The sequence below is a fragment of the Panthera pardus genome, unplaced genomic scaffold, assembly GCF_024362965.1.
Source record: "Panthera pardus isolate Hobbes unplaced genomic scaffold, ASM2436296v1 HiC_scaffold_24, whole genome shotgun sequence".
Classification (NCBI taxonomy): Eukaryota; Metazoa; Chordata; class Mammalia; order Carnivora; family Felidae; genus Panthera; species Panthera pardus.
In genome coordinates this window covers 126,791,342-126,818,440 of record NW_026526810.1, presented here as the reverse complement: position 1 = coordinate 126,818,440, position 27,099 = coordinate 126,791,342, and the positions used below count along the sequence as shown (strand labels likewise).

Sequence of the window (27,099 nt, the reverse complement as noted above, 5' to 3'; positions counted from 1 at the left end):
TTCCTGCTTGATGGTTGATGTGGATGTGAAAATGTATTGTTTGATTTATATTGGTTTCTGTTTGGAACAAAAGTAAAATAATTGTAAAAAGTTTTAAATTTTATTAGAAGAGGTTTTTTGTTTTTTTTCTCATGTTTATTTTGAGAGAGAGAGAGAGAGAGAGAGAGCGGGTGTGTACACGCACGTGGGGGAGGGGCAGAGAGAGAGGGAGAGAGAGAATCCCAGCAGGCTCTGTGCTGTCAGTGCGGAGCCCAACTTGGGGCTCCATCTCAGGAACTATGAGATCATGACCTGAGCCAAAATCAAGAATCAGATGCCTAACCGACTGAGCCACCCAGGTGCCCCAAGAAGACTATTATCTCTTAAATCGATTGCATTAATATTCATGATAGATAGAACTAAACAGAGATTTAGTTCATGGTGAATAAGTAAAATTCCAATGTTTCTTCTTTAATGTAAAGACATTTTTCCATGTCCATTCGTAGTTTGTGATTTAAGGACCAGCAAACTTCCCAGTTCCCCTGGGCTAAGCAAGTCTATGTTTGATCTTACAAGTTCATCCCAGCGGTTCATCCAGGTGAATTACTTATATAAATGTATACGATAATTTATTTTCAAGCTAAAAACTCAGAAATGTGTGAATTACATTAGAAACAACATGTATAAATCTTTTGTAGATAAATCTATGTTAATATCTGAAGAGTTAACACTTGGCATTTCCCATGTATATTATTTCAGGAAGCTCTCAGCTGAATAGTAAAAGGCAGTAGTTTTTTTGTTTTTTTGTTTTCTTTTTAATGAATCTTATGTCTCTTGGTGTACACTCAGGCAGTCTTGAAGGCAGTTGGAATTTAAAACGGTATGGTTAAAAGTGCTTATTGATTTAACCTTCCTTGTTGATCGTAACTACCTAGTAAATAAAAAATACTATTTCTATTCAGACATAGGGCCTAATTAACATTAACACAGCATCCTCCTATTTTTTAAATGGAATAACTTTTTGATGTTTAAAAAAGTTTCTTCTAAAAATATAAGTAAATTGTAATCATTAAAAATTGGAAGATAGAGTTAAGCAAAGTGAAACGACAAATCACCTATATTCCTGTAACTGAGAATAAAAGTGCTATGAAAATATTGTTGCATATACTTGCGGGCTTTTTTTCCATGTGAATGTATATGCATACATTTTATTCAAATGGAAGTGTATTCTAAATAATCCTTAGCATCCTCAGTGGAGTTAATATTTTACAGAATTAATTCTTCATAGCATCAACTTTTTAATGTGTATCAGAATTGGTTGGAGAACTTGTTAAAATACAGATTGCCAGGCCTCACCCCCAGAGCTTTTGAGTAGCCCTGCACTGGGGCCGGAGTTTGTATTTCTAACAAATTCCTGGATGATGTTGATGTTGGTGGTTCAGAGGGACTGTGCTTTCATAACCACTACTTTGCAAGTTTTTAAGTAACAGGGCACTTCCAGATATATTCTTATTTTTACTTGTACTTTCAAGTATGAACGTAAACGGTGATCTCTTCCTCCTTATTATAAAACCAAACCCCAGACAGCAAAGGCTTTCCCCGTGTATGATCTAGTAAGCTCTTTAAGACTTTCCTGTTAACACACACAGAAAGCTTTTCTTTCTCTTTACTATCTGACCAGTGACACTGTTGATGGTTAGCATGCAGTTTGATGCTGGGGGCGTGGGGAAGTTGGGGCATAAGTTTCAGATCCTTGAACTTTGCTGTGTGATATCTGACTAGAGACCAATTTTATCTGTAGAGACATGATTCCCTGTCCAGTGTGCCTAGCAGCTCTTCTTCCAGGAAGAACTCCCAGGGGAGTAACAGAAGCCTGGGTAAGGAGTAAAGAACCTTCTTTTTATATTCTGAGGGGAATGAATTCTACCGAGTCGTAATTTGAACATATAGTTGATAAGGTAAAAAAGGAAAACTCTAGATGGTTGTATCCATGTTACCGGCATATGAATACTCAGATTAGATGGCCCACTTTTTGTGTTCGGGCATGAATGCATCTTTAAAAAAGGCATAGCAGTTGCACACATCTTGTTTGTTTGATATAAAGTATACTAGTGAAGGAACTTCCGGCAGCATATAGGATTAAAGCCATATCATTTTTTTGTGGGAAAGTTTATCTTAGTTTTAACTTAAATCTCATGCTATACTTGGGTTAAGTTCTTAAGCCAGGCACTTTTTACAGCATGCCTTCCCCTGATATAAAACGTTGATGTGTCATTTTTGTCTTATTAAAGTGGCAATTTAAAAGAGTAATTTTGCCATTTTTCAGTTGTACTCTTAAAACTGGATTGTATCGGGGCGCCTGGGTGGCTCAGTCGGTTGAGCGCCCGACTTCAGCTCAGGTCATGATCTCGTAGTCCGTGAGTTTGAGTCCCGTGTCGGGCTCTGTGCTGACAGCTCGGAGCCTGGAGCCTGCTTCGGATTCTGTGTCTCCCTCTCTGCCTGCCCCTCCCCTGCTCATGCTCTGCCTCTCTTTGTCTCAATAATAAATGAAAACATTAAAAAAAATTGGATTGTATCAAAGCATGATTGGATTAGAAGGATTGCATAACATTTCAAATGTCCCTATCTTTTACAATTCAGATACAATTACTCTGTCAGGAGATGAAAGAGATTTTGGGAGATTGAATGTGAAAGTGTTTTATAATTCTTCAGTAGAGCAGATCTGGATCACAGTTTTACAGGTAAGTTAACTTAGTTAATACCAACTTTGCTTACAAAACTGAATATTTTCACTATAAGCATCTACTGTTTCTCTCAATGGGGAATGGGACAATACTTTCTTTGGAATTTAGGATTCTGTAACATTTTGCAGAAAACTGTATTTAGTAAAGAGTAAAGAAAATAAATCTGTAGGTATGATGGAATTATGGTTTTAACCTCAACAAGGAGATTGATACGATGTCTAGAACATTAAATGTCAAATTATTTCAATGTAGATGAAACGAGAGCTCAGTAGATTAGTTTACTTTTATAGTTTGTATTTAAGTCATTAACTCAAGAAATAATCAAATATTTGCATTGTCAGAGTCCTTTATAAAATTCAATCTGTATTTTCAATTTTTTTAGTGCAAAGATTTAAGTTGGCCTTCTAGTTGTGGAGACACTCCTACTATTTCTATAAAAGGAATACTAACATTGCCCAAACCAGTGCATTTCAAATCTTCAGCAAAGGAAGGCTGTAATGTAAGTGGCTGTTTTTGTTTTAATTTCTTTTTATGGGTTTTTTTTTTCATATTTGTCACTCTAAACCACTTAAAAAATTGGAATAAGAAAGTGTTTTTGGGGGGGAAATTGCAAATTATATACCTCTTGCTTTTTAAAGATAATTTTGAGCCTTAAAAATATTTGATACATCAGTGTCCAATATTAAGATGTATTTAAAAAGAAAATCTTTCTTTTTTTTTAAGTTTATTTAATTTGCGAGAGAGTGAGAGAATGAGCTGGAGAGGGGCAGAGAGAGAGAGAGAGAGAGAGAGAGAGAGGGAGAGAGAGGGAGAGAGAGAGAGAGAGAGAGAGAGAGAGAGAGAGAGAGAATCCCACGCTGCTCCACACTGCCAGTGCAGAGCCAGATGTGGGACTTGAATTCCCAAACCGCATGATCATGACCTGAGCTGAAATCTAGAGTTGGACGCTTAACTGACTGAGCCACCCAGGCACCCCTAAAAAGAAAATCTTAATCACTAAAGTATGTACAAGATAAACAATATCTAAGAAGACTGTTTTTCTTGTATGAAAGGAAAATAAATGTCTGTATTTTTATCGTCCCTCCTCCTACCCTGCTTTGGCTTTGTGAAATAATTGCATGATTGCAATAAATTTCTTTTAAATACTTCCAGCTATTATAACTGGAAGACTTATCCTGACTATGGTTTTATAGATTTCAGATTTCACATTAGTTTAAATACATCTTCATTTTTGTCTCCTGATACATGTTGAGAGGTTAGTGTTTTTCCATGCAAATGAAAGGTGTTTTCTGTAAGTACATATAATTTAAAAATAAGGTTTCTCAAATGACTAATACCATGAAAAAATTTACTCTCACTAGTAATTATAGAAATATGAATTTAAATTGCATATTGCTTTCTCTCTTTTTTTCTTTGCTTATTAAAATGAAGAAAAAAATTCATAAATACTCTAGAATATAGAACTTTCTGGAAATTATTTTGACAAAACACATCGAAACCTTGAAATATTTATGTGCTTTTACATAGTAATTCTACTTGGAATGTGTTCCATGGAAGGAGTTTAAAAGGCAAATAAAAAATGTGTAAAGTATTCTTGGCAGTTTTGTTCATAGGGGAAAAGTTGGAAACTATCTACGTGTCTTAATAGGGGATCGGTTGAGAAAATTCATGGTATATATACCATGTGTATGAGTTTCCTCTGGTTGCTGTAACAAAGTACCACAAACTGGATGGCCTAGAGCAACAGAATTTTCTCTCCCACAGTTTTAGAGTAAGTCTGAAATCAAGATGTCATTAGTGTTGGTTCTTTCCTTCAGCAGCGAGGGAAAATCTGTTCCATGCCACTCTCCAAGCCCCTGGTAATGGTTAGCAGTCTGAGTCATTCCTTGACTTTGTTTCATGCTTCCATCTTCCCATGGCATTTTCCTTCTGTCACTGTGTCTTCATGTGGCCGCCTTCTTACGAGGACTCTAGTCCTAGTAGATTGGCAGTCCACCTACTCCTGGATGACCTCACCTTAACGTCACTAGCTACATCTTCAAAGACCCTATTTCCAAAGAAGGTCACATTCTGAGTTACTGGGGGTTAGAACTTCAGCATATCTTTTGGAGGCCAAATTTAAACCATAACACTGTGTGATAGAATACTGGGCAGCTGTAGAAAATTTTTAGGTAGAATTTTTAAGGACATGGAAAAATGCTCTTAAGTAAAAAGATAGTAATCAAAGTTGGTTTATATGTATTAGTATCTCACACTGAAAATATGCCTTTTAGAAAGTCTAGATGGAAATAAATTTTAATTGGTTATGATGCTGACACTCAAAATGAATCCTTCCTGAATTAAACAATTTCACTTCCTGATTTTCAAATGAAACTGTGAGTTAACTTAGGAAAAGTTAGGAAAAATTGTTCTTACATTAAAGTTGCCATGGGATCTTACTTTTAAGATTTATTACTATTTATCAACTTGTTTACCTCTATTATAGCAAAATGTGAAGTCAGCCAACACACTTATTACTTCATGTGTAATCTCATTGCATCTCAATTTAAAAATTAAACATTTTATGTATACTATATTGTTGGTGTGGTCCTGTGGTTGAGACTCTGAGAGAAAAAGATAGCTCTGGTGGTTGGGAGGCTCTCAGAAACAATTTTGATTATACAGACATAAGCAATTACAATAAAAGTGAAAATTTGGGCACCGTATCTAAGATACTGATTTTAGTTACCCAGATCAGATATCTTGTCTTTTCAAAAGGAAAAAAAAAAAAAAACCAAAACTCCTTTTCAAACGAAAGCAGTAAAGATGGGAAGAAGGAAGTGTATAGCGAAAATCAGTCTAGTGTCAAGAAGATGTTAGAATAACAAAATATTAAAAGTAACAAAAAGAACATTTGGGAAAATATTCTGAGCATGAAAAACACTGACTTGCTGCCTGGACTGGATGCTAATGAGAGAAGATAGGACTTTTTAAGGAGATTGATTTTCAGATTGGAGAGAGTGGAGCAAACATCACAAAAAGTGAAATCAAATCCCAAGGTAGGTGGGAAGAACATTAGAAAAAGAATAGAAATAATTTAGGTCTCTTAATGTGAATGGATAGATTTGGGGTACTTCCTGAGAGAGCACATGTGAGATTCTTGAACCACTTACTGTTGAAAAATTGCGGTGGATAGCAGGAATGAGGCCCCAGAACCAAAGATGGAAAACAAACCCAGTTTTCAAAAAGGAGAAAAGCTGTATTCTGCTAAAGTTGGTGTTGATATTGACCTGAATCCCTTAGTAATTAAAAGGATAATTTGTGACTTCCGCCCTTTTGGCTCCCTGAGCAGTGCCATCGCGGTAGGCAAGAACAAGTGTCTTATGGAAGGTGGCAAAAAGGGAGCCAAGAAGAAAGTGGTTGATCCATTTTCAAAGAAAGATTGGTATGATGTAAAAGCACCAGCAATGTTTAATATAAGAAATATTGGAAAAACACTAGTCATGAGAACTCAAGGAACCAAAATCACATCTGATGGCCTTAAGGGTCGTGTGTTTGAAGTAAGCCTTGCTGATCTGCAAAATGATGAAGTTCCATTTAGGAAATTCAAGCTAATTACTGAAGATGTTCAGGGAAAAAACTGCCTGACTAATTTCCATGGCATGGATCTTACCTGGGACAAAATGTGCTCCATGGTCAAAAAATGGCAGACCGATGATTGAAGCTCACGTTGATGTCAAGACTCCCAACGGGTATTTGCTTCGTCTCTTTTGTGTCGGTTTTAGTAAAAAACACAACAATCAGATTCGGAAGACCTCTTATGCTCAGTACCAACAGGCCCGCCAAATTCGGAAAAAGATGATGGAAATCATGACCTGAGAGTTGCAGACAAGTGACTTGAAACAAGTGGTCAATAAATTGATTCCAGACAGCATCAGAAAACACATAGAGAAGGCTTGTCAGTCTATTTATCCACTCCCTGATGTCTTTGTTAGAAAAGTAAAAATGCTGAAGAAGCCCAAGCTTGAATTGGGAAAGCTCATGGAGCTTCATGGTGAAGGTAGTGGTTCTGGAAAAGCTACTGGGGATGCTAAAGTTGTGCTAAAGTTGAATGAGCTGATAGATATGAACCACCAGTCCAAGAATCTGTTTAAAATTCAGACATTTAATGGTGACAAATAAAAAATCTTATTTGGGATGTTTTAGATAGATAGATAGATAGATAGATAGATAGATAGATAGGTAATTTGTGACATTAAGAAAGGCAGTATCCAGGATAAATTCTGGAAAAACAACTCATGGTCATTGTCATCTTAATTTACACTGAAAGATATTTTTTTGTTGTAAAAAATTAGATCTTTCTTTCCTAGATTATAAAATGTTATTTTCATTTCTTTGGTATTGCCATATCATCTCTTTTTCAGTCCTTTTATTTATATATTTTATATTATTTTCCTGCATTTTTTTTTTTAGAGTATTGAATTTATGGAAACTTTTGTATTTGCTATTAAACTCCAAAGTCTACAAACCGTAAGGCTTGTATTTAAGATTCAAACCCAGACACCCAGGAAGAAAACCATTGGAGAATGCTCACTGTCACTCAGAGCTCTTAGCACACAGGAGATGGATTACTCTTTGGATATAACGCCACCTTCAAAAATTTCTGTAAGTGATAGTAGTATCACTATAAAAGTGTTTTATACTTTAAGAATTATTTTGTGGCTGACCTTCTGTTGGAGTATAACTTGAACACTCTAGAATATATTAGAGGATCGGGAAGGCTCTCAAGAAGCAATAATAATAGTAATAATAATGATGTCATTGTTTAATAAGGCTTTTTACATAAGTGATAAAAGGTTAACAGAGACCCTTTGCTTTCTCCATTGAAAAATAACCTTAGGGTTACCTTCTCCTAGGACATTTTTATTAATGTTTCATATTTTATACTTCAGGAAAATCATCCTGAAGTTAGGAATCATTTTATTAAGTTTTTAAAAATTTCTTTTATAGCTGATAATTTAGGAAGAGCAAGAAAGAAAGTTGGGAATCATAAATTCCAAATTCAAACAAGACTGCCTTAAAAAAAAAAAAATTCTGTTGGGTCACCTGGGTGGCTCAGTTGGTTAAGCATCTGACTCTTGATCTCAACTCAGGTCTTGATCTCAGGTCATGAGTTTGAGCCCAACACTGGACTCCAGGCTGGGTGTGAAGCCTACTTAAAAAAAAAAAAAAAAAAAAAAGAGTGCCTTAAAAGAGATTAGGAAAGTGATTTTAATCATGAGCAAGCTCAATATCTATCCATAAATTGGGTAGAATGGAGGTTCTTAACAGCTAGTTTGTCTGTTTTTGTAAAGAACTTGATTATCTGTAGTGCTGATTGATTTTTGAGACCTGATAATTTGTTTCTCTCAACTAGCCAGCTGAACACTATCTTAAAATTGTTTAGAAATCCCTAATAATTTACTTATATAGTTTCTGTGTCAGGATAACAGTTATAGAAAATTTTTAATCTTTAAATCTTTATAAGCTTTTATAAGGCCAAGCCTGTATGTAATTTTAAATTTATATAGGATTTATATTTTACCTGCCTTCAAAAATATTTAATGTGACTTAAAGTGGTTCTTATCCTGGCTACACATTAAATCAGAATTTGGTGGGGGGTGGAGAGGGTGGGGGGAGATGGGAGGTGGGAGGCCAGAATCATCTATAGTTGTTTTTTTTTTTTCTATAATTTATTTATTTTTTATAATTTACATCCAAGTTAGCATAGAGTGCAACAGTGTGTTCATGAGTAGATTCCTTAATGCCTCTTACCCATTTAGCCCATCCCCCCTCCCATAACCCCTCTAGCAACCCTCTGTTTGTTCTCTGTATTTTAGAGTCTCTTATGTTTTGTCCCCCTCCCTGTGTTTATGTTATTTTTGCTTCCCTATGTTCATCTGTTTTATATCTTAAAGTCCTCATATGAGTGAAGTCATATGATATTTGTCTTTCTCTGAATAATTTCGCTTAGCATAATACCCTCTAGTTCCATCCACATAGTTGCAAAGGGAAAGATTTCATTCTTCTTGATTGCCGAGTAATACTCCATTGTATTTGTATCCCACATCTTCCTTATCCATTCATCCATCGATGGACATTTAGACTCTTTTCATACTTTGGCTATTGTTGATGGTGCTGCTATAAACATTGGGGTGCGTGTGTCCCTTCAAAACACATACCTGTATCCCTTGGATAAATACCTAGTAGTGCAATTGCTGGGTCATAGGGTAGTTCTATTTTTAATTTTTTGAGGAACCTCCATACTGTTTTCTAGAGTGGCTGCACCAGTTTGCATTCCCACCAGCAGTGCAAAAGAGATCCTCTTTCTCCACATCCTTGCCAACATCTGTTGTTGCCTGAGTTGTTAATGTTAGCCATTCTGACAAGTGTGAGGTAGTATCTTGTTGTGGTTTTGATTTGTATTTCCCTGATGATGAGTGATGTTGAGCGTTTTTTCATGTGTCGGTTGGCCATCTGGATGTCTTCTATGGAGAAGTGTCTATTCATGTCTTTTGCCCATTTCTTTACTGGATTATTTTTTTTGGGGGGGGGTGTTGAGTTTGGTGAGTTCTGTATAAATTTTGGATACTAACTCTTTATCTGATAACGTCATTTGCAAGTATCTTCTCCCATTCTGTCAGTTGCCTTTTAATTTTGGTTATTGTTTCCTTCACTGTGCAGAAGCTTTTTATTTTGATGAAGAAGCATCTGTAGTTTTTAGAAACTTCCCAGGTGATTCTACTCTGCACTCTGGCTTGAGAACCAGCAAATTAGAAGGGAATTAAAGTAGAGATTAAAAAATAAAAAAGGATTTCTATAAGTGATCAAGAAGTGAAATTTTTAGATAGTTCTTTCTTGTCTATTATTTTCTGTCTCCATCTCCAATGTGTTCTCTGTACGGTATTTATTACAACTTAGAATTCAGTTACTTGGTTTAAACAAAACAAGGCTCAAGCTTCCATCCGTTTTCTTTATGTTTTACTGTGTTCTTAGCAAGGGCCTAATTATATTCTTGGTATTGACCGTTGGTACGTAGGTAGGAATGAAAGAATAAATGATTAAACGGAAGCATGCTATATTAGATTATTTTTATATTCTGTTTAAATGTAGGATATTTGCTTTGTAACTGTGACAAGGAGTTTGTCACTTGCATCTTTGAAACTAGGTTTGGTAGACCTTAAGCTGCAACCATAGTTTACAGAAGGCACAAAATATATTATTCAAATGGATAATTCATTTACTAAACTTTAAAGACGAGTAGAGTATATCAGAAGATAACTCAGCAAAGGTATTTTCTGGAGAATTGAGTTGTTATAATCTTATCTGCCTTGGAGAATCTGAATGAGTGATTTTGGCTAAGTTTCTACCAAATTACTTCATGTTTTAGAGGTCTTGCAAAAATTGTGTATCTGTTGTGTGTTAGGTCCTAGGGGTACAAAAAGATTGATGGCCTGAAAGAAGAACTTAGGGGCTATATTGGACCAGTGGGTTTATATTAGTGTGAATGTTTCATATTATTGGCCAATGCAAAAATAGTATGCTTTGTTTCCTGTGTCAAGGAGGAAAATTGATATTCTAGTTGACAGAGCCGGACTTTCACACCCATCCTCCACGGTGACAATTATGCCACCACACACAGCAGAACTTTCATGTAGAGCTAACGTCTTAGTAGAGAGTTCTTGACCCTGACAAATAGTAACGTAAGTATTTATTTGAGAACCCAAGTCTCTGTGTTGAATAATGCGGAAAAGATGAGATTTTTATTTACAGAGCCTTACATACAACTGATGTGGTGTTAGGTGATTTAATGCTCACACTCAAATCTATGAGCTTTCTGCTCTCGGTATCCCTACTGAGGGCACCGACACACCAAAGCACTTGCATGATTTCCTCCAGCCAGTAGTTGGCGAGCCAGGATTTGAACAGAAGCATCGATTCCAGGACGAGCTCTACCATATGTCACTTCCCCTCAAGAAGATATTCTCAGAGATCACCAGATCATGGTTTTCTCTAACTATGCTTTTCACTTTCAACAACGATTCAAGGAAGGCTTGGAAAGTTTTCTTTTCTTTAAAAAAGGATACATGTTGCAGGATTAGAGATCATGTATCTTCCATAGTTTTGTGGCCATTAAAAATGCACTTTAGGGGCGCCTGGGTGGCTCAGTCGGTTGAGCATCCGACTTCAGCTCAGGTCACGATCTCGCGGTCCGTGAGTTCGAGCCCCGCGTCAGGCTCTGGGCTGACGGCTCGGAGCCTGGAGCCTGCTTCCGATTCTGTGTCTCCCTCTCTCTCTGTCCCTCCCCCATTCATGCTCTGTCTCTCTCTGTCTCAAAAATAAACGTTAAAAAAAAAAATGCACTTTATACGTGCTAATTGATTGGTATTTTATTTTATTTTATTATTTTTTAAAAGTTTATTTATTTTGGGAGAGAGAGAGCATGCACAGTGTGCACGAGCTGGGGAGAGGCGCAGAGAGAGAGCGACAGAGAGAATCCTAAGCAAGTCCTGTGCTGTCAGCTCAGAGCCTGACGCCACCCTCAATCCCACAAACTGAGATCATGACCTGAGCCGAAGTCAAGAGTTGGACACTTAACTGACTGAGCCACCCAGGTGCCCTGATTGGAATTTTAATTTTTCGGTTATAGGGACATTGAAAACCACTTTGAATAGTTTTTCACAATCTGAATTAATATCCTGGAACATAATAAATAAGTTGAATTCAGAAATGACACTGGCAAATTAGAAATAGCAAACCTTTGCCAAGCGCGGCTTTGTTTTGTGAGAGTGAGCTCTACAAGTGTGTAACACTGAGGGAAGTTTTGCCACCTTTAGGTGTTTTCATAAGTGTTGTTACATTGTGGACACAGAACCATAATAACAAAAAAATTTTACCCATAGTTTCCTTGGTGTTTTGTAAATAATAAATAGCTGTCGTTGCTTTTTTTTAATGTTTATTTATTTATTTTGAGAGAGCGCCAGCAGGGGAGGGGCAGCGAGAGAGGGAGAGGGAGAGTCCCAAGCAGGCTCTGCACTGTCAGCACAGTCTCACAGTTGGAAGATCACGACCTGGGCCAAACTCCGGAGTCGTGCTCTCGACCGACCGAGCCACCGAGCACCCCAAGTAACTGTATTTAATCTATTTTTTTAAACGCCAAGAACAGCAGCATTTTTTTAAATAAGAAAGAGCTCCGTTTTATATATGGCTACCAAAAAAGATTTATTAATCCATTCTTAAGCTCTGATTATAAAAGCAAAAATAGTACTTTCACTTTTTTATTAGAATTCAGCATTTGTTGCCAAAATAGACAAGTTTGATCATCATTTTAGACTTTTCAAGGGGGAGTCTAACCTTGACAGTTGAGTCTATACTTTAAAGTGGTTCACTTTTCACTGCCTCGCTCTCGATTTATGTCATGACCAATTTAATTTTAAAATTTTTATTTATTTATTTATTAAATATAATTTATCGTCAAATTGGTTCCCTACCACACCCAGCACTCATCCCAACAGGTACCCTCCTCAATGCCCATCACCCACTTTCCCCTCTCCCCCACCCCCAGAAACCCTCTTAAATCCAGGTATAATTGGCATACAGTGTTACATTAGCTTCAGGTATACACCATAATGATTCAGTGATTCTGTACGTTACTCTGTGTTTACCACAGTAAGTGTAGGTACCATCTGTCACATGTAGTGCTATTATAGTATTCCTGACTGTATTCCCTATGCTGTACTTTTCATCTCCATGACTTCTTTATTTTATAACTGGAAGTTTGCACCTCTTAATCCCCTTTATCTACTTTACCCATCCCCTCACTCACCTCCCTCCTGGCAACCACCAGTTGGTTCTCTGTATGTGAAAGTCTGTTTGTTTTGTTATTTAGGTTCCATATATGAGTATCATCATACAATATTTGTCTGTATCTTATTTCACTAAGCATGATACCCTCTGGGTCCATCCACGTTGTAGCACATGGCAAGATCTCATTCTTTTTTATCGCTGAGTAATATTCCACTGTGTGTGTGTGTGTGTGTGTGTGTGTGTGTGTGTGTGTGTGTAGACACATGTACACATCTTTTTAATCCTGGCATGAGCAATTTTAAAATGCCAAATCCTGTCTTGAAGGAAATGTCCATGATTCAGTCGATGGCAGATACATGGAAAGGTTCTTTTTCAGTGAGTTATGTGCCAATGGTTGGGGAATACTCGGTAATTATCAAATACAAATCTCTTCATCAAGTGTCATTCAGCCATTCTGTAGCTTTGTTGGAATCCATACTCACAAAGATTTTTGTGCCTGTCTGTGCTGGGCCCCAGGGAGGTCTGTTAACCTGATGTTCTTTCTTCTCAACATGTGAACAGTAGTATTTTTCTGTTTGGATGACTTTGTGTTTCTCTCCTTGATTTTTTACTTCAAGGACTTTGAAATCCACATAAGTAGGCTGGCTTGTGTTCCATCTCACGGATTACTAACTTTCTTCTTTAGTCAGTGCTACAGAAGAGCACATTTTAACTTTTTCCCCTCTGAATCTCCTTCATTTCATTGTTTGCCTCAGGTTTTCTTTGACCTTTTCCTTATTATTTACTGCCTCCGTCGCTTTCATTAGCTTCCTTTTTGCCAACTTTCTTGGCTGGCTCTCATTCAGCATAGTAATTCAGCTCTTAACCTACACATTTATTCCTTGTAGTAATCCTTTGTCTTCAAATCTTCTAATCTGGGTAGCATCTACTGCTGTGTCTATAGTCAGAAAAAATAATGGTGGTTCTTATATATGAAGCTTTTCATTATAGTTTATGTATTCTTAAAAACAATTCAAATGACTAAATGTTTTGAAAGTGGCCTTTTTTGGTGTTTATTTCATGGACATTTTCTTTACAAAAACTGCTGAAGAATTTCATTTGTTTTCAATTTGAAATATCTTTTGACCTCCCTGGTTTTGAAGGATCAAGTATGTAGGTTTAACTTGGCTTTTCAGAATCCGTGAAAGTGAGTACCTCATATTTACAGAATCCATGCATTTATCCTAACCATATTTTCTATCATAATTTTGTGTGTCAATAAAAGGCATCGCTTTCAAAACTTAAAATTGTAGCTCTTTGCTTTTGAATTTTTGAAATATCTCCAAAACTTTATTCTTAATTATCAAATGGTACTTTTTTGATACCTAGGTTTGCCATGCAGAACTTGAATTGGGGACTTGTTTTCAAGCAGTAAATAGCAGAATTCAGTTACAGATTCTCGAGGCACAATACCTTCCAAGCTGTTCATCACCTCTCACTTTGAGTAAGTATATCTGTGGTTCAAAGTGAAATCTTCGGAAAATATTAGTCAAAGCTAGTTTTTCCTATATTTCTTAACAATGGAAATTAAAATCATACTTTTGTTATTTAACTTAAATACTTACCTTTTAACTTAAAATTACTTTATTGGATTTCAGATTTCAGCCATGTGTCTACTCCATAGTCTCTTGGATTTTTATCCATTTGATGCTATTCCTTATTTGGGTCATTAGTTTATATAGGTTGAGTGTCCAGAGGACTGTCAGATATATTTCACCAGCCTAGATAATTTGTCTTTTCTCTAGGTCTATGCCCATTGTTGAGTATTCTGCTAACTAGAAACTTAATTCAAAAAACCCCCAGAAAATATCACACATAAACCTTGAAACACTTTTCCTTCCCTGTGCCTTTGGGCACCAGAAGGGGCTCTGATGTTTTGGTTGCATAGGCCTGGTTTATATGGCTGTTCCTAGAGCTGGAGGTGTGAAGTCAGTCCTCCCTAAGGGCTAAGAGTGAGGTAAGAGTGCTCCTTTATTCGGCTACAAGGGGAGAAGATCCCTGCAGGTGGGCAAAAAGCAGTGGATGTCTGAAAATAAATGCAAGCGACCATTCAGCTCAGGAAGTTAGGGAAAAAACAACAAACACAAAGGAAAGTAGAGGTAAGGAATTAAAGGTAAAGCCAAAGTTGATAGATACGGAGACAACAGCAAAAGACATAATCAATAAAGCCAAAAACTGTTTCTTCGAAAAGATCAGTAAAATAGACAAACCTACAGTAAATTGGATCGAGCAAAAAATAAACAGGCACAAGGAAGAAGATAACATTTCAAATTTGAAGGTGGTTCAATAATAAATAAGACAACCCCATTTATAACTATATCAATTCATTTGAACATCTCTGTAAAATAATTGATTTTTGGAGAAGAAAATTGTTGAAATTCACTGCAAAAGAGGGAGAGCATCTGAATAAAATGATAACCATGTGTAGGTAGTTAAAGAATTTCCTCTAATAAAAGCACCAGGCCAAGATGATTTTACTGGTGGATTCCACCAAACTTTCAGGGAACATTTAATTCCTATTTTATATAAGCTGTTCCAAAGCATGAAAACGATGGAAAAAGTAACTTTATGAGGTTAGCATATTCTCGATATCAAAACAGAAAGGATAGTGCACACAAAAAATAGCTCTAGACTGTTACCACTTATGTAGATAGATGGAAAAATCATAAAATAAAAATAAGCAAATAAAATCTAACGTGGTATTAAAAGAATAAATTACCAGGGCTACATAGGGTTAATATTCTAGGAAATAAGGACATCAGTAGAAATCCACAGATGGAATTTATTTATGACATTAATAGGGTCTTTCTTTGATCAAAACTGCTATCAGGATTATCATAATCTCCATGTTGGAAATCTGATGGTCCGTCTAGGTCCTCACTTGGCAGCTCCCTTTTTTCTGGAAGTTCCCTCCTCACTCTCTTGCTGCCCTGGCCACCTCAGCTGTATCCCATGACTACTCAAACTAGTCAGACTGCCCTCTCTGCCTGAGCTGTAGGGACCACGTGTCAGTGAGACGGGGCAGACGGGGGAGTATGCTTAGGGGAAAAGTTATATAAACCTGAATTTTACCCAGTGCAGTTCCCATCTGTAAAAGCTGACTCTCCTCCAATTTCTTCCTGCTTTTGGTCAATCTTTAATGGCTTGTGCACTTGTTTTTTATATTTTTTTTCCCCAGAATTTATAATTTTAATCTATGGGAAGGTTAGTTTCTACAACTATTCTGCCATTACTGGAAGCTCTCTATCTCCATTTATTTAAAGAGTAAATTTTCTCTAGTGGGTGTGTGTTTAACCTCAGGAGTCTCGAGCAAAGAATTTTATCTGTGTAAAACCGTGAACTAAATTCCTCCAGCTGTCCAAAGAGTTGGCCCCTCTCTTTTGTATAATACTTTTCAGTGTGTGCTGCCCTATTGCTGACTGTCCTGTATGCCTCCAGTTTCCAGTCTTTAATGGCATTCAGGTTAGAGAAAGATTAGATTCATTGGAGGTTGCTGTAGTTTTTTGTAAAGCGTGATGAGAACTATAAAGTTTACTAGAGATGTTTTCCGTTATGCCAAGAGCTCGTCAGATCTTTTTTTTTTTTTTTTTGTCAGATCTTGAGAAGCGGCTTATCTGTATTTTCACACCAAATATAACATATAGATATGTATCTTTTATGACATTTAAAATAAAATTTTACATATCAAAATTTCTTATTGTTTAGGTTTTTTTGTGAAGGTGGCAATGTTTAGTTCAGGAGAGTTGATTTATAAGAAGAAGACACGCTTACTGAAGGCCTCCAGTGGCAGAGTAAAGTGGGGAGAAACTATGATTTTTCCACTCAGACAGAATGAAAAAGAAATTATTTTTCTCATTAAGCTTTACAGTCGGAGCTCTGTAAGAAGACGACACTTTGTGGGGCAGGTTAGTAGGGATTTTTTATCTTGAATTCTTTGCTTGCACTTCTGTATGCTCAAAGCAGTTAGTCATCAAAGGGAATACGGGATAAAATTGAAGTTGAATAGAGTAAAATTCTTCAGCATCATAAAATTTAATGTTGCCACAAAAATGAAATCTTGTCACACTTTGCTTTAATACAAATAGTTGGAATTTCTGAGCAATCAGGCTTCTTATCTTGAAATAAGTCTATTTCTGAGCTTCTCAGCTGTAAACACTATAAGAAAGGTCAGTTTTTCAGTACTGTTGAGTTTGACGCTAAGTATTTAAATCAGATTTTGTAAGGCTGGAGATATCCAACTTTCTTCTTTCTGTGTCCTGTTCGATTTAATGTTTAACTCTGTATGCTATTAACTGAATAATGTTAGATTTGAATTTGAAACTTGAATGTTAGATTTGAATTTGAAAACATTAGTGGTAGCAGTGGTTGTGGTGGTATTTAGATAGTATTGGTGTCTAGATTAATCTATTTAAAAATTTTTAGTCATCTGTGTAAGACAACAGAACACTTGCTTACTTGCCAATCCTATAGGGACTTGTTTCCTTTGTAGTTTCCAAAAGTAGCTCATTATCTTTTATCTTAATTATGATTGTTTGGCTTGAATTTAAATTCCAAAATCTACATCACTGGTTTAAAGGCTTCTGTCTGCTTGATAACAAGATGTTATTAGCAGCCTATGTGAAATCCTTAAATTACATGTGAATTTTCAAAGATTGATAATAACTTTTTGACCGACTTCTTCATGTGTTTTATCTAAAACATTTATTTAAAAAATTACAGTTTTGTCGTTCTTCATTTATTCCTACTTGGGAAAGAGTTTGGACTCAAAAACTCATATAGGTAGCATACTTTTCAAAGCCGTGAGGCCTATGAAGTGGGTTCAGTTAAGGCTTCCTATCTCACTAAGCCTCAGCGATCATGTAGGAATGGAATGGGAGATTTCAGGTGATTTTCAGCATAACGTTTTTGGTGATTCCATTTTCTTGGTTGACAGTCCAGTTAAGAATAATAATTCTGGAAGGGTTCTGGCTGTTCGTCTGTTCCCTCTGGCTTCTCTGGTGTCCTTAGTAGCCATCATGATGGGGTAGCCAAATGTGGACTCAAGGTCTCCCCACCCTTACATCAGCCAGAGCATGCTGGCGTTATCTGATTCATATCATATACTAAGGTTCTTTGTAAGATTTTATATGAAGTAAAGTTCTTCAGATCAGGAAATTAAGGGGGGAAAGGTTGAAAATCAGTGACCTGCGCCAGTGTCTTTATTTAAAAGAATTAGAAACTCCGTCTCACAGAAGTTAATTCCGAAGTAGCGGCACTTGGCAGGGCTAAAGCTGAGGTGAGAATTCAGGCTTTGGGTTCCTTGCCCACCTTGCCTCTGTGGTGTGTAACCAGTGTGATGTCTTACATTTGCATAATGCTTTGCAATTTTCTCAAATTCATTCATGTCTGTTACCTAAAGTTAGTTTAGATTTCAATTAAAGTCACAGCTTTATCTAATGTAAAAGGTGCTTAAAATGGACATTTCTTACCAATCTAACTTAAATCATGATTAGTCTCCATTAATCCTCACAGAAGTGTTTCAGATGATTAGGATCCATTGTAAGTTGAGCTCCTAGGCTTATTGAATAACGAAAGATACTAATTACTGTTTTGGGAGAAATGATTTTTATAATCTTTCATGTTGAATTTTTAAATTGGATTGATTCATCTAAACCAGTCTGCAGGGTGACTAGGTTAAGTATTTTAACATTTACGTTTCAAATAGAAATCAAACAAAATTTTGGAAAAATGGAAAGATGTTTAATTGAAAATACGTGAACCAAACTTCCACTCGTCTTTCATCCATAAGAGTTATTAGCAGTTTGAATTCAGACTCTGTTAAATGGTTGTACTGTTCCTTTCTAGATTTGGATAAGCGAAGACAGTAATAACACTGAAGCAGTGAATCAGTGGAAAGAAACCATTACAAATCCAGAAAAGGTTGTTATCAAGTGGCACAGATTAAATCCATCTTGAAGACATCACACATTAATTTGATGAAGAATTTGACATTCTTTTAGAAGACTTAGGATTTCAATTTGCTACCAATGAAAAGAGACAAATCAATACATTTGTCAATTTATTTATGGAGGTCATAATTGTAATGTGTAATGGATCTTATAGAAAATTAAATTTGATTAAAGAAAATGGGATGACTTATATCTGATATCCAAAATAAAAGGGATGTTTTAAAACTATGCCAAAATACTGAAATAAAGAGTAGTATTTCTGGGGCAACTAAATAAATTATAAAATTAATGAGAATTTCAACCATAGGTGGTGATTGCTATCTTACATTTATGGGTTTTTTTGAAAGCTTTCCCTAGATATTTAAAATCTAGTATATCAAGTCTCTGTTAGTACTGTTAGACATGTAGAAGACTTTACTACTGACTGTTTCAGTGCCAGTCATTCTTGATTAGATCTTGACTCAACTGTTTACCTCTTGCTACCTCTCTTCTCTCAGAAAACAAATATGAATCATCGAACCACTTCAGCTCTTAGGTATTCGGGGAAGAGTTGTGCCCTAGGTTTCTTACTTCTTACCCATAAGGCGTCACATTGCCACTGTATAAATTATTTATCTCCGAGAAACTTCAAATATAGAACGCTATGTTTTGGCAAGAATAAACGAAAACACCAGAAGGTTGAAGTTTAATTGGAAACCTTGTGTGTACACATTTTGCTGTGTTTTCCTCCCTCAAATATTTTACCCTTTGTTTTAATTGGAGTTGGAATAAGATTATCCTCCATGTAGCTCCTCCTAATTAGCAGAACTAAATGAGCTTAATTAGCAAGTTCAATATTTTATGATAATTATTTCCCTTTTTTTAGTGTTTATATATATCTCTATAGATATATAGATATAGAGATATATATATGAACTACTTGTTCTATAATCCACAATGCTATTTTCCCATGTTTTTTAAGAAACTGTACGTGATAGCATTATATAGCACATATTTTCTATTGCAGTTTCTCTCAGGAACTCACTAGAAGTCAGTATGTGGGCCTGATTTCAGGTTAGTCAGCTATGCAAACTATGCCCTAAAAGAATAGCTGCTTGGAGAAACAGATAATGCCTTCCTTGATCTTGGCAAGCCTGACTTTAGTTTTGCTAATGAGTAGACCAACTGCTCTGTGGTCATGGTCTTCCATTTTTCTTTCTCTCTTACCTTGTCCACACATGCCAGGAGGTAGGTGGTGATATTTTAGACCAGAAGATACTTTGGTATAGCTATAGAATACCCTCTTCATTCTAGTTCTTATGTTCTGTATGTCTCATTAAGATTTTCTCAAGTAAACCCTTAATTCCTTTTTTCCTAGGTATCATCTCCACAAGCTACAAAATATGCCTAATTTACACGTTCTTTGCTTCTGTTCCCTAGAGTTTATGTTATACTGGTGGTGTTGACAGTGTGCATTTGGAAATAATTTTCTGAGATTTGTGAACAATGAAATATTGGTCAGTACTCACGTGAACTTTCAAGGGAAATCACCTTGACTGTAGTGTTTTACATCTTTGAGACAAATGACTTTATTTTTTTAGAGCAGTTTTAGGTTCACAGCAAAATTGACAGGAAGGTACAGAGAGTTCCCAGGTACCCCTGACCCCCACATACACACACCTTGCTCATCATCAACATAGCCCACCAGAATGATACATTTGCTAAAATCAGTGAACCTACATTGGCATAGTGTTATCACCCAAATTTAGGGTTCGCTCCTGGTATTGTCCATTCTGTGAGTTTTGACAAGTGCAGAAGGTCGTATAGTCACCACTGTAGTCTCATACAGAGTAGCCTCACTGCCTTAAAAATCCTCTGCAAATACACCTGTTTTAATAGCCACCAAATAGGTATTTTGGCTTTGGACAATAAATAACAGACTTTATTGTTTTTTTTTTTTAAATCTAGAATTTAATTTGAGCCGTTTTTTGTGTTCTATTAATGCTTCCAATTCCTAAATTTATTATATGTAGTCATGTATTTAACTCAATTTAAATTATTTAATGTTTAATGTTTTTGCAATATGTATACAATGTGTAATTTCAGAGAAAGTGTGGTTTTTTGGTTTCTTGCATGTCTTAGAATCATAGGTAAATAAAAAAATTAAAAAAAAAATCTTTTCACTTAAAAGACCTTTCAGTTAGAGTAGTATTGACACAACTAAATTCCCAAATATTTTAATTAGTTTTACTTAAGCCTTTTTCTGGTGCAAGAGGTACTGAATACAGATGATATTCTGGTTGTCTTTGAAGCTTTACATGAAATATGGAAAGAAACACACTTTTTTGTTAATAGCTACTCAAATTATGAGAAAAAACATTAGCTGGTAATAAAAACATGAGATAGTAAGCAAAAATCACTTGTCTTTGTTTTTACTCGGGTATTTCTTGACCTTTACCCACTTATCACAAGGACAAGGGAATCAAAATGGTGCTAGATGACCAGAGAAAGCCATGGAAGGGTTCACACTGATAGCTGATAGTTTATACAATGCTAATCCCTAACACTGTGCTTACTTACGTATAAGCTTTCAGATTGATACAATTAGGTAGCTACAGCCCATGTCAAAATACAACATCACTCTTCAGCTTTCATTTGGTTTTGCATGACTTTTTCTTTTAGCAGACCTCCTAGGGAAATTATCATTGAAGTGTATCAGTTCCAGCATTTACCAGACCGTTAAGAAGAAACCAATGGCATTTTGAACATATGTAATTATGAGCTGAAAATAAGCTAAAGTGAACTTCTGCTTAAATATAGTTATGTGAATTTCTGTGATACTATTGTACTGAAACCATATTTCCCAAAATTTCCCCCCAAATTGTTACTGTTTGTTTAATAAAATAATTGTTTATTTTTGAAGGATTTTAGAAATTTTCAGTAAATTTCACTATTTTATATCATGACAGCAATATTTCAAAGGATACGTTATTTCCTTTTGGTATTTGATGGGGTATATTGAGGGAAGTACCAGATAAAATGTCTCTATGTATACTATGTTAGGGTTTTTTCAGAGAAACAGAACCAACAAGGTGTATATATACATTTTTAAACATAGATTTTTTTTAATTATGAGAAGTTGGCTCATGTATTATGGAAGCTAAGAAATCCCACGATCTGTCATACAGGCTAGAGACCCAAAAAGGCCAACAGCATAATTCAGTCTGAACCTGAAGGCTTGAGAACCAGTGGAATCAATGGTATGAATCCCAGTATGAGGGCAGGAGAATATGAGATGCTCAGCAGTGAGGCAGGAAAAAAGGGATCAATTCCTTCTTCATCTCCCTTTATTTTATTCAGGTTCTCAGCAGACCAAAAGATGCCCACCCACATTGGGGAGGGAAATTTTCCCAGCCCAGTGATGCAAATGCTAATCCTGTCCAGAAGCATCCTCTCAGACACACCTAGATATAACATGTAATCTGGGCACCCCTGGCCAGTCAGGTTGACACATAAAATTAACAGACATCTACTTGTGTTCTCTTGGTGGGTCAGCTGAAATGACTGTTCAACAATTTCAAATGCTTGAAGTTTTGGCTGAAACATTGAGTTGAGGAAAGAATTATGAAAAGTGAGTGTATATGAAGTACCATGTCCATTTTGAAATAGAGGTTTAATATTTTAAAAGATATTAAAAGAGTTAGTGTTACCCTCCAGAATTGGGTATTTTCTGGGTAAATTGTCTGAAGATGAATGCTGCCTGCATTTTTAGTCCTTTCCTGGTAGGATTTCTTTAACTTGGCAATTACTGATTTTTAAATTTTTTTCATGTATGGAAGATCTGATGTCTAAAATGACTATTTTATTAGTTAAAACTGGTAAGTAAATTAAATTATATAATGATAACTATATTAACTATCTAACTATATTAAGCCATAGGACTCTGATAACAGCAGCAGATGTCCAGAAAGTTCCGTATGTCTTCTCGGATGACTAAAAGGTATCTGATTCCATACTGAGCTAAATCACTGAGTAAGATAGATGATGATGTTTATTTAGTATTGATTTTCATATTGTCGTGCCATGGAATTTGTTTTCTGAGTCACCATTCTTTAGTTTCTGAGGCAGGAGGATGATAAAAAAATATCTGCCCTTCATGATAGGACTAGATTTATTTAAAAAAAATTTTTTTTAACGTTTATTTATTTTTGAAACCGAGAGAGACAGAGCATGAACGGGGGAGGGGCAGAGAGAGAGGGAGACACAGAATCGGAAGCAGGCTCCAGGCTCTGAGCCATCAGCCCAGAGCCCGACGCGGGGCTCGAACTCACAGACCGCGAGATCGTGACCTGAGCTGAAGTCGGACCCTTAACCGACTGAGCCACCCAGGCGTCCCAGGACTAGATTTATTTTAACAGATTTTGTTGACTGTGGCTCTTGCTGTCTTTTAGTTTAATTTCTCAGTCTTTAGTATTTCTTGATCATACAGTATATGGAGACTTGATCTTGAAACAACTAAATTTTTAAATGAGCCATTTTGTGTACTTCATAATTGTAAAAATGTCTATATGTTACCTTTTGCAAAGAACTGTTGTAGGTGCTTTTAGGGGTAGAGGTGGCTAAGCCATCACTCTTTACTCTGGGGTTTTATATTTTAGTAGGGGAATAAAACAGCATAAAGCAGAATTGTAGTAAAAAGCAGGATTAGAGGTATGGTCAAAATGCTTTAGAGGCTCAAATAAAGAAAATCAAGTCAGCTGAAGGAATTAGGAGCATCTCTGATTTTTTTTTCTTTTTTTTAACATACGTAGCCCCCACACACAACATGGGGCTTGAACTCACAACCCTGAGATCAAGTGTCACATGCTCCACATGCTAAGCCAGCCAGGTGCCCTTCTCCCTCCTGGAAACCATGTCTTCCCTTAGTTTTCATGTTCTTATGCTCTGTTTGCTGTCTTATTAGCCTTCTAGCCTTTTCTTTCTTCTCCGTTGGCTCGTCTTTGTGCACTTTAAACACTGGGACTTCTTTAGGACTCAGTCCTAGACCATTTTCTCTTCTCACTCCACTTTGCCCCTCAGGGCAGTCTCTTCTATTTTCATGGCTTCAACTGCTGTTTACTGGCCAAAGGCTGCCAAATATAAATTTAAAAAAATTTTTGAACGAGAGAGAGAGAGAATCCCAAGCAGTCTTTATGCTCAATGTGCGCTCCATCCCACAACCCTGGGATCGTGTCCTGAGCCGAAATCCATAGTCGAGCACTTAACTGACTGCACCCCAAGGCTGCCAAATTTATATCTCTACCCTAGTTTGCTAATGAGCTCCACTATCATTTGGCTGACACGGACATCCTGTCTCGAACATATCCCAAGCGAAACTTTGGGTTTCCCATTCTCCCACAATCTGGCCTGCACTGTTCCCTATCTTAATAAAAGGAGCCTGGAGCCACCTTGGAGCTTCTCTGTCTTTCATTTCCCGCACTCAAATCAGTCACCCTAGTCGGTAGCATACGTGCTACGGAGATCTTGAATCCACCCGCTTTTCCGTCCCGACTGTAAATTCCCTAGTCAAAGCCAGCATCTCCTCCCACCTGTAAGTTCTATTCTCGCCCCCTAATTGGTTTCCTGCCTCCCTCTGTTTCCCTCCAAACCATTCTCCACGCAGTGGCCAGGGTGATAATTTTTTAAATACAGATGTGATTGTCACTCCTTAGTTCCTATTGCTTTTGGTGTGAAGTCCAAAATGTTTAAGTCTACAAGGCCCTGCATTATCTGAGCTCTGCCTTTGACTGCAGCCCCATCTTTCCCACTGATCTGCTTTCAGTTCTTGGAAGGCAATACGCCCCTCGCTTCTTCAGCATCTTCACACATGCCATTTCATCTAAGTGTAGTAGTCGTCCTTTTCACCCTTCCCTTTGCTAAATCCCTTGTTTAGGTGCTCACTTAAATATCTGTTCCTCAGAAGTCTTTGCCTTCACATCTTAGGCAATGTTAGAGGCTGTTTTCAGATGTAATTTTCCTTTATTGATTTTATCAAAATTGTCATTAAATAATTACACGATTTTTGTTCAATGTATCTTCTACTCTGCAGTTTTCATGAAAGTGGGGTCATGTTTACTGCTGCATTCCTGAGGCCAGCATCGTACCTGGCACATAGGAAGTACATATCTGTTTACTCATCCACTTAACTGATAGGCAGTGGTCTGAGTGTTTGGGATACAGCAGTGGACAAACAGAAGAAAAATGAATGAACACATTGAGTCATGTCTTATTGCACAACAGAGTGGGCTTAAAGACTAATATCATCTTGTGGAGAGAGATAATGCTGGATTATTTAGCAAATTTACTTTTAAAATTCATTGACGCATTTCTTAATTATAGAAAAGAAGAACATGATAGCCTCACACTATGAGTTCTGGCCTAGGAAAAAAAATTCTGAAATTCTCAGCAGTGTTTAAAACCTATGATTCTATTCAGTAACACTTAATTCTAAATTTTGTAGATTGCTGAGATAGTAATCACATTTTACTTTATTATTGCATGACAACAGCTTCATGTATATCATTACCAAGCACAAAAAGTATGTTAATTTATCTAAAACATTTGTTTTTTTGCAGTTAAGTTTGCTTCCTGTATAAAATAAGAAGGTTACTTAGATTGTATCCAGCTTTGAACATTTCCTGTAAGATGTAAATAACCTCTTTAAATTAGCAGCCCAAACAGGATCCATATGACTTCCGTAGAATAGGTGAGTAGAAGATTGGTTCGTTGACAGTTCTAGTCCTGGAGGATAGAATGAGAGATTTGGAGGCCTACTGTGATAGAATTTAGGGAAGAGACTCAAGCAAGATGCTGTCTGAGAAGCAAGCCTAACCCCGTGTATGTCTCAGTGGTAAGGACGTGTCCTTAACAGGTAATGAGTCTGGAGATGAGGAAGGTGGGGAGGATTGCTGAGGAATGTTTTCTTATTCATAATGGAAAAGGAGCCCCAGGAAGGAGGACTGACAGTCACCAGAAGGAAGAGAGGCCTCAAGGAGGAAGAAAAGCCTGTGGAGAGCAGTTAAGGATAGAGGTGGGAAGGTAAGGATGTGGTTATATGAGGTGCCTATATGCTTCCTGATACTGTATCTTCTTTCTTTTTATAGAAGACACTTGTAATTCAGATTCCCTTCAGTGTACAAAATTCTTAGACTGTCCCTTCCTCTCCTCCTTTCCTCCATCCTGTTCCTGCCCCTCATTCCTCCCTCTCTTCCCCTCCCTGCCATTTACCAAAACCCGTGCTCCGTTTTCACTTTCTTTCTAGAAAATCTGAAAATGAGTTTGGCCTAAGATAGTAAAGTCATTGACTCTGACTTCTAGTAAAGTCTTCCAGGGTAAATGCCCATCATCCTGGAAGACAGGGATATTTATTCAACAAATAACTATTGAGTAACTACATTGTGCCACTCATTTTAGGTGCTGGGAATACACCCAATACACAACACCTCCACTCCCACCACCGAGCTTATATTCAAGCAGATGTATCAGAACATACAGAATATTTCCATATAGAATTTGATGGATTTCATACAACGGGCAAGCAAATAGAAGATCAGAAAATCTGGGGGCGCCTGGGTGGCGCAGTCGGTTAAGCGTCCGACTTCAGCCAGGTCACGATCTCGAGGTCCGTGAGTTCGAGCCCCGCGTCAGGCTCTGGGCTGATGGCTCGGAGCCTGGAGCCTGTTTCCGATTCTGTGTCTCCCTCTCTCTCTGCCCCTCCCCCGTTCATGCTCTGTCTCTCTCTGTCCAAAAATAAATAAAAAAACGTTGAAAAAAAAAATTAAAAAAAAAAAAAAAAGAAGATCAGAAAATCTGTTCCTGGTCTTTCCTTCTGTATGACTGCTTCATATACTAATCGTCCTAATTTAAATTCCTTCTGTCTTAGTTTATTTCAAATACTCATGTTCATAATATATTGATGAGTTACTATGTAGGGTTTTTTACAAAAATACATTTTTTAAAATATTTATTTTTGAGACAACGCAAGCGGGGGAGGGACAGAAAGAGGGGGAGAGAGGATCTGAAGCAGGCTTTGCCCTGACAGGCTGACCGCAGCAAGCTCGATGTGGGCGCTCAAACTCACAAACCGCGAGATCATGACCTGAGCCAAAGTCGGACGCTCAACCAACTTGAGTCACCCAGGTACCCCTAAAAAAATACATTTTAAAATGCTATTTTCCTTAAGTTACTCTGAGCTAAAGCAGGACATACAGAGATGTCAAGTGACCGTCTGAAGAGAAGAAACTCAGAATTCTTAACCCAGGCAAGTATTGTGATTATTTTAAGAAAAAACCACTTGTAAATAAATTTTTATCTGTGTTGCTTGTGTGTTTGGGTTTTCTTGGCTTTAAAAGACAGCAGAGATGAAGTTTATTTTCTAAATGTGATTTTGTTTTTATTGAGTTTAGACAAAAAGAGGCAACAGACATCTTTGTATTTTCTGCATTTACTTCCTGTGTGTGTGTGTGTATTCATATTTATAAACCTCACTGTAGTCCCATGTCAATCCTTTTCTGTGTTGTAAGGCTGGGGGTAAAAGGAAAAAAGGC

The 27,099-nt window shown here is 36.8% G+C and overlaps 1 protein-coding gene and 1 pseudogene across 6 annotated transcripts in view; both read left to right on the top strand.

The window, feature by feature from the left end:
- TC2N (tandem C2 domains, nuclear) overlaps nucleotides 1-21,439 on the top strand; it is a 44,672-nt gene extending 23,233 nt beyond the window's left edge. For all 6 annotated transcript variants that reach the window (XM_019462056.2, XM_019462058.2, XM_019462059.2 and 3 more), the window contains 8 exons: nucleotides 486-577; nucleotides 1,781-1,856; nucleotides 2,620-2,720; nucleotides 3,106-3,222; nucleotides 7,176-7,367; nucleotides 13,917-14,031; nucleotides 16,293-16,492; nucleotides 18,432-21,439. In XM_019462056.2, coding sequence (XP_019317601.1) covers nucleotides 486-577; nucleotides 1,781-1,856; nucleotides 2,620-2,720; nucleotides 3,106-3,222; nucleotides 7,176-7,367; nucleotides 13,917-14,031; nucleotides 16,293-16,492; nucleotides 18,432-18,542 — 1,004 coding nt within the window. In that variant the 3' untranslated portion in view covers nucleotides 18,543-21,439. The remainder of the gene's footprint in view (nucleotides 1-485; nucleotides 578-1,780; nucleotides 1,857-2,619; nucleotides 2,721-3,105; nucleotides 3,223-7,175; nucleotides 7,368-13,916; nucleotides 14,032-16,292; nucleotides 16,493-18,431) is intronic.
- On the top strand, nucleotides 5,909-6,871 carry LOC109274467 (40S ribosomal protein S3a-like; annotated as a pseudogene).
- Nucleotides 21,440-27,099: the final 5,660 nt, after the last annotated feature.